The sequence below is a fragment of the Hipposideros armiger genome, unplaced genomic scaffold (assembly GCF_001890085.2).
Source record: "Hipposideros armiger isolate ML-2016 unplaced genomic scaffold, ASM189008v1 scaffold_459, whole genome shotgun sequence".
Taxonomy (NCBI): Eukaryota; Metazoa; Chordata; class Mammalia; order Chiroptera; family Hipposideridae; genus Hipposideros; species Hipposideros armiger.
In genome coordinates, this window is record NW_017731809.1 from 1,072,598 (window position 1) to 1,087,075 (window position 14,478).

At 40.4% G+C, this 14,478-nt stretch overlaps 1 protein-coding gene across 2 annotated transcripts in view; it reads right to left on the minus strand.

The window, feature by feature from the left end:
* Positions 1-14,478, minus strand: part of FLT1 (fms related receptor tyrosine kinase 1) — a 171,722-nt gene that overhangs the window by 109,000 nt on the left and 48,244 nt on the right. For both annotated transcript variants that reach the window (XM_019666062.1, XM_019666061.1), the window contains exons 5-10: positions 13,259-13,421; positions 13,018-13,154; positions 10,360-10,531; positions 9,325-9,442; positions 7,069-7,238; positions 6,482-6,641 (exon numbers count right to left, since the gene is read on the minus strand). In XM_019666062.1, coding sequence (XP_019521607.1) covers positions 6,482-6,641; positions 7,069-7,238; positions 9,325-9,442; positions 10,360-10,531; positions 13,018-13,154; positions 13,259-13,421 — 920 coding nt within the window. The remainder of the gene's footprint in view (positions 1-6,481; positions 6,642-7,068; positions 7,239-9,324; positions 9,443-10,359; positions 10,532-13,017; positions 13,155-13,258; positions 13,422-14,478) is intronic.

Below are 14,478 nucleotides of genomic sequence, written 5' to 3' on the forward strand. Positions count from 1 at the left end.
GTAAACAATAGAGAAATGCAATTAAGCAAGCTCATCTGAGAGTTTCTAGATGCCTCTGCCTTCCCTTATTGTGTAGGCCGCCCTCCGCCCCCTTCCCCCCCACACAACCCCCCAAACCCCAGCAGACCGCACGTAGCCCCACACTGGTCGGCTTTCCCTAGACCCATGAGCCTCTTCTGCTAGGGCAGATGAAGGAGCGTTTCAGAAACGGGACATCAAATTGTGTGACAGACAATATTTTCTGTTCAACTTCTAAAGCATGTAATTAATTATTTGAGACTCCAGATCTACCCTCCTTTAGATTTGTGGAAGCAGTTCCTTGAGATTCCATGGATATCTATTGGGTTTTCCTTAGAAAATCTACCATTTTAGCTGAGAAAGTAAAGAATGCTCTATCCCTTCCCCACCTTCCATGAATTGAGAATCCAGTGACTTTTTTTTTGCATCTGAAGGGGCTCTTTAGCAAAGGACCAAATAAAGCAAACAAGGATTGAGGACTGACTGGGCAAAAAATAATAACGTCTTTATTTGTATGAGCCGGGCCAATACTGGCAAAGGGAGGCCTGGTCAGCACTGAGGAAAACGTGGTTGACACCAACAATGGAAGAGCTGCTGCATTTTTTTTTTCTTAATGGGTAATTATTGACATTATCATTACTGAGTCAACTCTATACCCCAGAATACATACTTACACATAAGGCCTTTTTTTACAACTGTTCCACTTTCATAAATTGATTTTTCCCCCTATTATTTTGGCACTGATCCTGTGTTAATCCTCAGGTCAAACCGCTTTATAATTTATAAGAAGCAGAAGGGAACTATCAGTGTGCAACAACTAGGGAATTATTTCAAGCTTTTTTGAAAGAAGAAAATGTAAATTTAAATGATTTTCTCGTTTCCCTCATTAATAGCCGTGTATTATAGGAAAGGGGAAGCACGGCGGTACCGTTTACAGAAGGGGAAACTGAAGCACAGATTAAATAACCAGCCAAGGTCACCCAGAAGTCAGGGCCAGTGCCCAGAACAGAACCCATTTCCTTTATTCTCGGGTCTCCATCCCCCAGAAGGTGGCACAGATATCCTGTGGGTCCATATAGAGATAGAATCAGTAATCGCCATGTACATTTGAGCTTATGTAACAAAAACATAAATGCTGCAGACAAATGGTATGTGTCTGTTTTGCACACGGGTGGTGCCCAATAAATATCTGCGTAAGCAGATGGTTGACAGTGTATTGAGCTTGAAAACCAGTAATGTGCAAAGTACATGTGTCAGATGTGAGCAATGTTAACACAAAAGAAGTAGCCGAAGTTTCTCGCTACGCATTTTTACTGGTTGTTACAGATAGCCGATGAAGAAAGTGAGATTTTCACAGAAAACCCGACATACCTGACATTTTTTCTATTAAACGACAACAACACAGTGTGCATTGCAACTCTTTACTATAATCTATGAGTGTCATTTATTACCTTCAAATGATCCTTTGTGATGGTTGGATGGGAGAGACAATGAAATTAGCCTGTGATGTAAAGAACGTGTGCTTCAAAAACAAAACTGCAATACAAGTCTGCAGGCCCTAAGCCTCCCTGTGGAAAAGGCTCAACCACATTCAACGTTTTAAAAGCAGGCCCTCATTTTAAAAGGAAAAGACAAGCAGGTTGAGTGTACACTGGTGGAGATCTGAGGTAATGGAGACAGTCATGAAGGACGACCCCACAGGAGCCCACTCACCACGCTCGTGTTTGCGGAGAGTAAATGATCGGGCACACAGTCAGCCAGTCAATGACCTGAGGGGCTCCTTGGTTTGCAAGTGCACGTGAACAACAGCAGTCTTTCAACATCTTAGATTGTAACCGAGAAAATGGATCTGGTGATCTGGAGTACGAATCTGGAGAACTATGCCAAGACTGCCCTTTCCCCATTCCACCCTGGGCTCCTCAAATCCATCCCTTCCATTCCCCAAAGAAAGGCCCTTCCCTGCAGTTGGTATAGTTACCGTTCCTTTGGAGACCAACCTCCTAGCTGTGGGCCTTCCCCACACAGTATTTCCTGTGAGAGGGACCAGCACTGTGGCAAAACCAGCAAGGACTATGAGACCAAGACTAGCTCACTGACCGGGCAGGTTAGTAGTCGTACTTAGTTCTTCAAAGCCAGGGGAGAAGTTCTAGAACTCTCCTAGTTCCCACTCTGCCCACCCGAGCCTTGACCAACCCACGGGCTGGAACTACTTCCTCCCATGACAGGAAACAAGTGAATGGGTCAGGCCACACAAATATTCCCTCATTACACACTTTTGTTTATTCTTTTACTTTTGCCTAACTCATCTATATTTCCCTCATTTTTCTTCTTCTGAAAAGTCATGTTATATTTTCCTCAATTCGACAACCCAGACCTGCTAAATTTCTATTTGTGAAGCACAGCAAAATTCCATTTTCCTTTCCACAGTTTGTGTTCACTTCTCAGAAATGTTAGGTAAAAATTCTCCCTGTTGTGAAACTAGCTCTATAGTAGGCAGAAAATTCTTTTCAAGTTCCTTAAAAGTTTTGGGGCCTTTTATTTAAAAGTTTATCCCAGTGCCAGCGATAGTTACAGCCTTGCATTTCTTTGGCACTCTGTACATTTCCCAGATACATGACTTCAGTTGATCCTCATAGTCTCCCTGTGAAGTGTGTATAATTTTTTATGAACAGAAGATGTACATGACACACATGTGAAAAGTACTGTGAGCTTAACACTCTGCAGCACGCACGCCACCTAGCCTTATGCTCAGGCTAACATGGAGCAAGTTTAGGAATATCTACTTAGAAGTCTCTGCCAGTTGCAAAGGATGAGAAAAATCCCAAATTCCACTTCATTCAGTGGTAATAACTTATTTCATGTTATTAAAAATTCAAAAGAAATATTCTGGTTCCACTTCACCACCCAAATATGCAGCAAAGTAGAAGGGGAAGGATTCTGCCCCATTTCCTCTCAGCTCATTAGGTATGTGAGTTTAAAAGTGACCACCCTTTTCCCCCTCTTTTTTCCTAATGGTTTATATGAACAAATTCTAGGTGAATCAGACACCACAATGTTACTCATTTAAAACATAGCTTGGCAGTTTACCATGTTGTTTTTAAAAAAGGAGGCACCTTCTGTTCGATTTATTTATGCTTCTTAATATTCATAAAGATGAACTAGTTGAGCAGTAGTTATGACAGTTTTAAAATATGTATTTATTGAACTTCAGAAAACTATACATTTTGAGTTAAGTCTGAACCTCTTTAACTTAGACACACTAACAGCTGGCCATATTAAGTTAGATACATTAACCAATAAGAATGTTGAGCTACTTAAACATATTCTAACCTTTGGTTGTGTCCATATAAAGATATATCCTCTAACTAGAGCCCAAAATTTAAATACAAAGAATTATTTTACACATACAGTAATTCCTCACTTGATGTCGTCCATAAGTTCTTGGATACTGTGACTTTAAGTGAAACGACGTATAAGGAAACCAGTTTTACCCTCCTAGGCTGATCGATAGAAACAAGAGTTAAGTTCCCACGGCATATATCTGGTCACACAAAAAACATCACCAAACTTCTAAGTATAGACCCCAAACACCTTCTAATATTAAACATTGGATTAAATGTGGGCTCTACACCCATTTAAGAAAGATGAGTAAACACGAGTGAGATAATGATTTTCCAGCTGCTATTCCAGTTCAGGGTCGCCATGGCAGAGTCCATCCCAGCAGTTCAGGGCGCCAGGCGGGACCCACCCTGGACAGGACGCCCTCCCATCACAGGGCCACCCACCCCCTGTCAGACGGGGACAATGGAGACATACCAGTTCCCCTCAGGTGCACACCTTTGGAATGTGGGGGGAAACTGGAGGACCCAGAGAAAATCCATGCAGACATGGGGACAATGGCCAAACTCCACACACACAGTGGCCCCGGCCCGGAACAGATTTTCATTTTTTTCTCATCAGTGTCACAATGAAATGATGTTGAATGACATGACTATTTGGCAAACTGCTGTAATATTAATCACCTAATCCCTTTTGATGATCACACAGACACCACTATGCAAATATGTTATTATATAACTCAAAATAAGATTTAAAAATTTTATGCAATAGAACATCCCTTATTCAAATATTACTAAAATTCCTATCTACAACTGAATCTAAGCATTAATCTAAGTATATAAAATGTATAAAGACAATTTGAAAACTTTTAGTAATTAAAGAGGGCTTCATTTATCTATCAATTTTAGCTTTTCTTTCTCTGACAGGGTGAAATAGTTAATCTGTTTCCTAGTGCACAAAGGTCTCATAATCTTTCCGAAATACTTCTGAGTTTAATGTACTAACTTAACTACTAAGCACCATATTTTCAGTAGATAATTTCAAGCAAGAACATTTTTTTTAAATGAAGCATCATTGAAAACAGTTAAAGCTTTCATTTCTGATTGGTAAAAAAATAAAAATAAAAAATGAATGTCTTTAACAAAGAATAAGTCAAATGGTCAACAAACATATATTAAAGATTTAAGGCACTGCTCTGAGTTTTGAGAGAATTCCAAGAGGAATAAGACATCTTTTGGGGCTTGGGCAACATTACTGTATAACATGGGAGAATGATCCCATGTACCACAAAGAAATTGGAAAAAGAGAGCTAATGTTTATAAAGTTTCACTTAGGCTGACCTCATTCCCCTCAGAGCATATTTTATAAGCATTATTCAAACCTAATTTTATCATATTATGTTCTATCACTCATAATTGTTATTTTGTAACATTGTTACTAGTTCAAATCCTAAATAGAACTGAAATTGTAGATTTGCTATTGTCAGCACAGTAATTAAAAATATCTACAACAGGCTACATTATTCCATGAGAATTCAACTCTACACTTTTATCCAAATCCAATAGCTTAAATTAGCTATTTTTAATTTATTTACATGTTAAGTTAGCACAGATATCTAGGCTTTAAAGAGATGGGCCATAAATATGCATGCCTACCCCCAAATTAGCAAAATAATTCAAAATCTCAGAATATCTCACTTTCTTTTGGGTTAAATATCCACAGTGGTAAACAGAATGTTAAAGATTTGAAGTTTTCCATCTTTGAGATGAGAAATCAGATATGTATGAAAACAGCTACTTTTCAGGAAGTCCATGACTCACCAGTAACTTTCAATATCAGAATAATATACCTTAAACAAAAGATTAAAACACAAAATGAAGGAGAGTTGAAATTGCAGGAAGAATCTAGAAAACCAAATAGCTGCTTCTATCTGTTTATGCTGGAATTATGTGTTGCTTACTTTATGTCAAGCTAAATATTTTTCATAGCAGTTCTCCCAAACACTCTGCAAGTGGAATTAAAAGCAATAAAGAAAATATTCGGTGTAATGGCAATTCTTGGACGATCTCAATATCTTATCGTTGTACCCATCAATTCTATTCCTGTTTGTCAAATTAGCTCTCATGAACTATCATTAGTACCATTCCTCTAGACTAGGTGTCGGCAAATTTTTGAGACGGAAGAGAAGAGCCAATCCTGTCCCTCACAACAATTTAAAAATTATTCGAGAGCCATAAAACAAATGGAATCACCATTATGTGAATAATATCCTTTAAAAATTTTACAAATGAAACTATGATAGTTTTATTTTCATTTTCAATTTTACTTCAGAGCCACATGTACATACCCAAAGAGCCACATGTGGCTAACGAGCAGCAGTTTGCCGATCCCTGGTCTACACTAAACAAATAATGCAGAACAAGCAAACGAGCTCAGTCATGAACAGAATGCAAGGGAACACCGCACAATTACCAAGAGGGCAGGGATGTGTTCATTCAGCAGTTACAGTGAACATCCACCATGTGCCAGGCCCAACGGATACAGAAGTGCCCTCAATCAGCTCATAGCTTAGAGAACAGACACGCACACCTAATGACGTAACCAGGTGTACAGAGTGCTGCTCATACTGAGGAGGGAGAGAGGAGTCTGAACGAGGCAGTCAGAAGGCAGCCGCCTAAGAGCTCAGCCTTGGAGGAGAAAGGACTCCTCCTTAGGAAACAGAAAATGGTGGAAGCGCATTTCAGACGGATGGAAGAGTATGAGCAAAGCCTATGAAAGACGGTGATCGTGATGAGAAATGGGAAGACTGGTGGTGGAGCCAAAGTTGAGAGGGGGGATCCTCAACTGGTAAATGAGACAAGTTCCAAATAATGGCCCAAAGGGTGACCCTATTTCTGTCCCTGTGCTCCTAAAACTGTGAACTAGAGAGAAAACGTATGAAAGGGTTAGAAAACGGTAAGGAAGAAGAATAGATACTGCCTACCTCTTCCCAAGGCAGGGAGTGTCTTGGCCCACCACATACTGCACATTCCACCTGCAAACTCCCATCTGTGTCCAATAAAGAATCTTGAGTCCAGGTGTCAAAAAGTATTTGAGAATTATTCAAGAAACGAATTATCCCTACCTTGCTTTCGAATGATTGTGGTTACAGGGATGCCAGAACCACTTGACTGTAGGCTGAGGGACTCCGTAGATGGTACAAGTCAGGATCTGTCTGCTGCCCAGTGGGTAGAGAGTCGGGTCTGGAAATGATGACACAGCCTTTTCATAAATCTGGGGTTTCACTGGAAAAGAGATGAACAGAAGTGAAGTCAAGAGCTGCTCTCATGACCTACCTGCTCCTGGGCCACAGCAGGAAGGAGCACACTGTCATTGGTTTTGATGTCAGGGAAACAAACACATAAACAAAAAACAAATGAACCCTCATTTTTGTCATTTAATGCCAATTTTTTAAAAAAGTATAAGTGTTTTCAGAACATTAAAAAATTGATTCCATGGTAGATACGGTATGGTTACGAGTATAAAAAGCCACATTACTTATGGAAGATAACAAGTAGACATGAAATAGTTAAGACGGAGGCGTGAGTGGTTTTTAAAATAATTATTTAAAATTTTGTTTTCTTTAATGTTGCTGTATTGATTTTTGATTTACAAATTTTCGTGAATTTTACCCCTAGCAGAACCAGAAGAAAGTATGAACAGTAAACTTACCATTTACGATTAGAGTGGTCGTGAGGTTCTTAACCACATTTGACTGCTTTATGCCCAGCAAGATTGTGTAATCCCCGGCGTCTTCTGCAGCTACATCCTTAATAATTAACGAATAGCCACGAACCAAGTAGCGAGCAGATTGCTCCGTCGCAGGTAACCCATCTTTTAGCCTGTGGTTAAGCGCATGGTCAGTACGTCACTTCACACTGCCTGTCAGGTATGACTGTAACACTGCCATTTATGTTCATGGGCTCATGGTTATGTGTTTCAAGCCTCTGATCCTCAACATTCATTTGAAAAACATAGACACTAACTTTTCAGTAAAGCCAGGTGTGATTTTTAGGCTGGGAAATGCCTCAGATTTATTGGCAAAGAGGAAGACAAAGAAGTGATGGTTTAATGTACCCCCAGGGGTGCTGGTTGCCATTGTGACTTAAGTATTAACCCAGAAGCACCAGCTGATTCCATCCAAGATGTTTTCCAGAGTTTTCCATGAGGCTCCATTAGCAATACAATGGCCATTTTAAGTCAGATCACCTAGATCACTTCTCCAGATAAAAATAAAAATAGACTTTGCTATTGTGGTCTCATGTGGAGTTCTTATTAGCTATATAAATGGTCACACCAGTTGTCCCTTTCAAAAACTATGGTGAAATCAAGATTATCAAATTTTTCCCCTGAGGAAGAAGAGCTAAGGCACAAAACTCACAAACAAAAGGTATAAACTTAAAAAAAGTTCAACTTTAAATACAGAATTGATGCCTCGCTGTCGTGAAGCCACATACAGAACCATGAATCAGGAAGTTGGGGGGCCTGCCCACGCTCACCTGACTGCCCGTGGGAGCTTCAGTTTCTCCGGAGTTCCTAGAATTTCTCAAAGATCTCTTTAACTCTAAAATTCTATAATTTCATTAAATTGCACCGTTCTTAAAATGGGCATTTTTAACCTAACAGGAGTTTATTGTATTCTGTATGAAGGTATATAATATTGGGAGTGGTCATATTTATGCATGTCCTACAAACATATTCCCACATTACTAGTGGGTCTGTTCCAAAGCAGTAAAATAACTGTGCTCTATTCTGTGATTACAAATATCATCTTAGTGTTACTTTAAATTATTTCCTATGAACAAGTCAGTATTTTTGAAAATGGATTGATTTTTTTGTTTGTTTTGTTTTAGGTCCTGGCTACTTAGTGACTGAAGAAATGAGTGCTGTGTAATAGATGGGGGTGCTCTCAGGCATGGAAAGAGGGGTTACATTCCTCTTAGGGAATAATGTACAGTCATAGGAAATTTACTGTTAAGCTTTGTAGATATTATGACCCTCCTCCCACCCCCCCAAAAAAATCTCTTCTATAACAACAGAAAGGGGCATAGCTCAAATTAAATTTTCTCTTTAATTACCTATTAACTATTTGAGGAAACTGAAAACACCACACTCCTATGATACTGAAAACAAAATAAGTTCTGGTTTAGATTCTACAGTGGCACCGCTTCTATATTGTATGGGTTGTTTTCCTAAGCAGTTTTCTGCTGTACTCTTTGTTTAAAATATAATGGCTTGACCCGAAGATATCGGCATTTAAAAGTGATTTTAAAAATGACTGCAGATTATAAATAGATTACATTGTTTTACTCAGGTGTTGTACTAGCATTAAAAAAAAAAACTGCCTAAGGAGTTTCTGAATATGCAGACTTCGGGCCAAAAAAAACTTAATTAGTTCAAGTAGGTCCATTTGTCCACCCCTGCAACTGAATAAGTCTTGTCCATGTTTGTTTAATTTTAAAACAAGAGTGGAACTTTCAACTCAGCTGTATATAAAAGAATTAATTTCAGATAATCAAAGAATTATTATCCTCATACAAGGGCCCGCTTCTTCAGGGTTAATAGAGCATGATATTTATTCAGGATGCTTCCTAGTCATTCCCCACCATGTTCCATTCAGAAGATGTTGACATCGTAGGAGGGTGTAGAGATGCAGAAATTTGGTCACCGTGAGTGAATGACTGAACTGCAGTAAGCACTCAGAAAACCCGAGTGCCCACTCTGTCCGGGCACACTGCTGCCCTTCCCTTCAGCCCTTCTTGACTTCTCCACTCCCAGCCCAGACTCAGCACAGCTCTTAGCTCTGCACTGCTCTCTGGGGAGCATATCTTGATTTTTTTTCAGGAATTAATTCAAGCCACTGAGCTCCTGAATCTTCCTACTTAAAAAGCTTATCATAAACTGATAGGAAAGTAATTGTGGTCCTACCATGCCACTTCCGGCCGGGGAAATGCGTTCACTTTCATAGATAGCCGGTAAGACCTTTTGCCAGCTACAGTTTCATGCACCTGCTGTTTTCGATGCCTCACAGTGATGAATGCTTGATCTTTGAAAGGAGAAGTGACCAATATATTAGAAAAGACAATATTTACATACACATGCAAAAAACACAAAAACTAACTCACTGCCTCATTAAAGGAGGGTGCAACCAATGAATAAATGAACAGAGCTGAATTATGGCCAAGCCTATCACTGAGCCAAACAGTGATGAGTAAAACAGAAGCAGTGGCAGGGCAACAGGAAGTGAAAACCTTAAGAGTCTATCACAATAACAAAAAAGTAGAAAGATACTTTTACAAATCTACTGGACCAATATGAGTACAATGAGAGAATGTTTCTTCCGGCACCCTAAAACAACTAATTTGATATAAAAAATTCAACTGGAGAAAGTCCAAAGAATATCAGAGGCCACTGAAAGAATTGTTCCATAGTTTTTCCTCCTCACACTGTTTTTCTTTTCAACAGTGGAAGTAAATGAGGTTTTTAAATACTCTAAAGAGATTTTAATATTTTCTTTACGAATTTGCCTATTGGAATTAAGCAACAATATTAGGATTTCATGAGGGTAAACCAGGGATAAAGTAGCATCAGTTCTAAGTCATTTATCACACCATATTTTTTATTTCTCAAATCATAGTAATACCTGACAAACTTTCCCCAGAAAATAAAGGTAAAAATTATCATATTTTTCTGTTTTCTTTATATGGAGCACTAAAAAAAGAATTTCATAGAGATTATGCTGTGATCTAACCGAATTATTAACCACAATAAACTTGAAAGCATCTCTGTCCACGTCAAAAGTATTAGATTTCAAGAGCACTTAATGTGATCTACCTTTTGACGGGGAGAAGGGGACAGCATTGTCTTCACTCATGACAGTGTCCCTCTTGGCCCAGAGAAAATGTCCTTGTTTAGAGAACCTCCCGGACCCACACAGCTTAGAAGCAGAGCATGGGTCCTTACCATACACGTGCACTGAGGTGTTCACCGATTTGGAGGCTGGGCCGCTCTTCACATGGCAGGTGTAAGGCCCTCTGTCTGTCCTCTGCACCTTGTCAATGGTGAGAACGCTGTAGAACACGTTATGGGAACTGCGCTGGTCAATGCGTTGCCTTATCGAGGCTCTGGCATTTGTCTAGAAGGAAAACATATGAGAAATGTAGAAGTAGTAATTGCTCATGCTTCAACGGATAGTGTTTCCCAGAGGATGACTGAGATCAACGTTTTATGCCGAGAAGCAAACCCACCTGGACCAAGGCCTGGAAGCCACATCTCTGCCTGGGTGTGTCTCAGATGTGGCCACAGAGGCCTTCATCGAGCCCTCCTTTCCTCCAGGTGGGCTTTCAGACACTAGCTCGGTAGAGTCTCACCCCAGCCCCGTGACATGGGCTGAGTTACTGTCCCTTTACTGAGGTGACAGAGACGCTGGCCAAAGTCAGCCAGAAATTATGTCGTGGGAGGAGAAATCTGGTCTTCCCTCTAGCACACACTTGTCCCTGAACAGCAACGTGTCCTCTAGGCACAGATGTCACACACAAACGCGGGCAATAATCACCTTTGTGTCTGGCTTAATGACAGTGTTTCTCTTAGTAAATCGCCAAGCACATGTTCTGCCTCCTTACTTGAATTGAAGGAAAAGATAATGGGTGAGTCGTGGCCACAGCTATAATGCTAAGGGGTAACATTCCCAGTTTCGTTATTTCACCGTTTGAGCAACGCTTACCCATTTCTGCTAAATCCCACTGAATGGATCTGAGGACACGCAAGCCCTCCACATGCTTCTCCAGCGCTTGGGGCTGTTGCCCCGTTTGCCTCAGGGAGACCAGCCACAGGCCTCCAGGCTCTGAACTGGCCACAGTGACGCTCCCGGTTTTGAGAAAATGAGCTCACATTGACTTTTCCTTCCTTTTCTTTCTTTCTTTTTTTTTTAGCATTACATTTTATAACACATAATATGTTATTGCCTCCTCTCACCCCTTCCCCACGAAGGGGCATGGAAAAAAGACTCGGAGGCTGTCCAAAACCTGTCCAAACTCATCTCTGAGTCTTGAACTTAGCTCTCCTCTCTGCCATGTTTAATAACGTCTAATACCTGTCCTGTTATTGCCCTGGTGGAACATGTTTAGGTCAATTTCTTCACTCTCAGCAGTAACCAGAGAGAAAATGTCAATCACCACCATCGAACATCAGAGACTCAATCCACTAAAATAACAGACTGAGGGCCTTTTAGCAACTCCAATTGTATAGCTATTGCCTCTCCCTTCTCCCTTTGAGAACGCTCTCCTTCCCAAGCTTTAGTAACATTAATATTGCTTCTGCCTTGGAAAATGAGTGATCCTGTGTTTTAGAAGTGCTTTGTCCAGTATGGTAGCCACCAGCCACATGTGGCTATTTAAATTAAAAGTAAAAAAAATAGAGAGTTAAGTCCCTCAGTCACACCAGCCACATCCTCAGTACTCATTAGCCCTGTGTGGTTACTGTTGTAGATGGCAGAGATACAGAATATTTCCATCATGGAAAGTCCTATTGGACAGGCCACTCCAGGCCACTGGCTTTCAATAGATTTATTATCAGACTCGTACTTAAAGTAGCAACATTAACAGGATAAAAGTTTCTTCTCTCGGTATTTATTGAGAATATTGATTGAGAACATCTGATTTCTATCAAAACCCAGAAAATGTTGTCACAAGTCGTAACATTTCTATTTAAATGAAACAAATATCACTTTCTAGAAAATATTTATGACTAATGAGCTCTTAAGGGTCCCTCCAGGACACTTAAAACACCTTTCTGTTGCTAAGTTAGTTTATTTCCATGGCAAGAAATGTTGGTGAAAAATAATAGCTTGGGGCTGATGCATTGATCTTTTATACATAATTTAATCATAAGTGAACTTGGTGATTGGGCAATCCGAATGACATAACCAATGAATGTACTTGGCACATAAATCATACTGACTGACACAAGAAATGGGGGCTGGAACTACTGTCAAAAGTTTCTGAACAGTTTATCATTAAGTCCCCATCTACACATTTTAAAAATGATTGTTTGCAAGGATGTTTACTTTGAATAAGGGAACCCAACTCAGTTTTCATTCTTCTCATTTTTCTGAAGGACAGAATTGCCCCTTTGTCACTTAATGAATGGAACAGTGGATGACTGGGGTGTATTATCTTTTCCAAACATACTCCAATCAGGTGCCTGACTGTCTGCCAGTATCTTCAATGAATGCGCTGACAACAACTTTTTGTTGCTGTTGTTACAAAAGATAGTCCCTGCCTGGCATTGAGTGATAAATTTCTCTCTCATCTCTAAATCCTAGAGAACAGTTTCCAAGGATGAAACAATCCCTTTTTCCACCCAGAATCATGCAATAGAAATACCAGCCTATACACTTCAAAACAAAACCTCCGGACATCAAAAGACCATATCTATGCATATCAGACTCATGAAATGCCAGGCAAAGAAATCACCCAAACCAAACCCAAAGCTGCTTTATTGACTCAAACTGCCAAAGGACTCAGCATATTCTGATTTTTCCCACTACAAAAACTCAGTGGCATTTCATTTACTTAAAATAAATATTATCCTACAGAATAAATAGAAATATGGGTCACTCACTTCACCAGGGTAACTCCAGGTCATCTGAACTCTCGTATTCAAGGCGGTGGTGGCGGTACAATTGAGGATAAGAGTGTGACCCCTCAGTAACTTGACCCGGCTCGGTGTGCCCATTTGGACGTCTGTGATTTTATAGGCTGAAAGCATAAGAAATAACATTATTTTTAAGTCAAGCTTTCATTAAGCAGATTAAGACCTTGGGCGTTTGGGCTCACGTTCATGCCTTCAGAATGTCACTTACTTTGTCGAAGTGTGAGATAGCTTGTCTTGTACAAATGTCCGTTGATGGTTGTTTCACAGGTCAGAAGCCCTATTTCTTTGTATGTTGCATTTGAGATTATAAAGCCCTTCCTACTGTCCCAGGTTATTCTTTTTCCATCAGGGATCAGAACATCCACTGGAAACTGAAAAGGAAGAAGCATGCTTTAACAAAATCATATCAACACTGTGGTGAAGTGTTTCCCTAATAGTTTGTGAAAACATAATTTTCATCTAACATAAAAATAGTACAGGTTAAAAAAATCTGGTGGGTTTTAAGTGGTTCTTTAGGATAATTATGATAATTTATTATCAGCCATAGCTACAATTCGCATCCACTTTGGACGGGCTTAGTTGTCATGTCAGACTTCTAGTAGGAGCACACATCCTTTGTGTGAGCCTTTGTGAAAAATTGGCCTGGTACCCGATAGAGAAACCAATTAGTATTTTCCCCACTGGGGAGAGCTGTTAACAAGTAGTAACTTGTCCTCCCATTTTGCATGATTTACTAAAAAGGTGATGCCTCAAGAGGACTAGAAATCAATCCCCGTCCTCCAAGAGTCAGATTGTTCACTTGGCACTCACTGGGTTATCATTCTGAGAAGGCCAAGGGCCTCGGCAGCCCCTGGGAGGGAACTCCCCTCCCCGGAAGCTGAGGCCGCTGACAGTGAAGACAGCTGCCAACAGATGCGGAGGCCGAAGGCAGGAGGCCGGGGGCAAACAGAAGGAAAGAATCCAGGATGATTCTCCCCATATACCTTCTTCTAGACACCAAGGACTTAATTTTTTAAAACTACAATATAAACTGTCCACTTGGGGATTAGATGTTCCAAAGGGCCACACAGAGGGGCCCCAGGCAGATCCCCTGGTGCCGGGTTGTCCGCCAGCCCAGTTTCGGAAGTAGTACCCTCTGACTGCCACTGTGATTTATCCCCAAGTGGAAAAAGGGGGGGGGGAATCAGATTACCTCCCCACAAGAGATTACAAAGCAAAGCCCTAACTGTCATGAAGAAGTTTCCAATATTTTCTATTTTCTTTTAGAAAGCTCACCTGACATCACTCTAGCCATTTATCATGTATTTATGCTGCTTGTTGAAGCAGCTAATCTGGCTGGGATTTGTGGTCCTGTGGCTGGGTTTCTGTTCCCAGAGTCTCTCCCAGCGAAGATGTCTGGATCTGTGAACATGTTACCTGAATGCTACT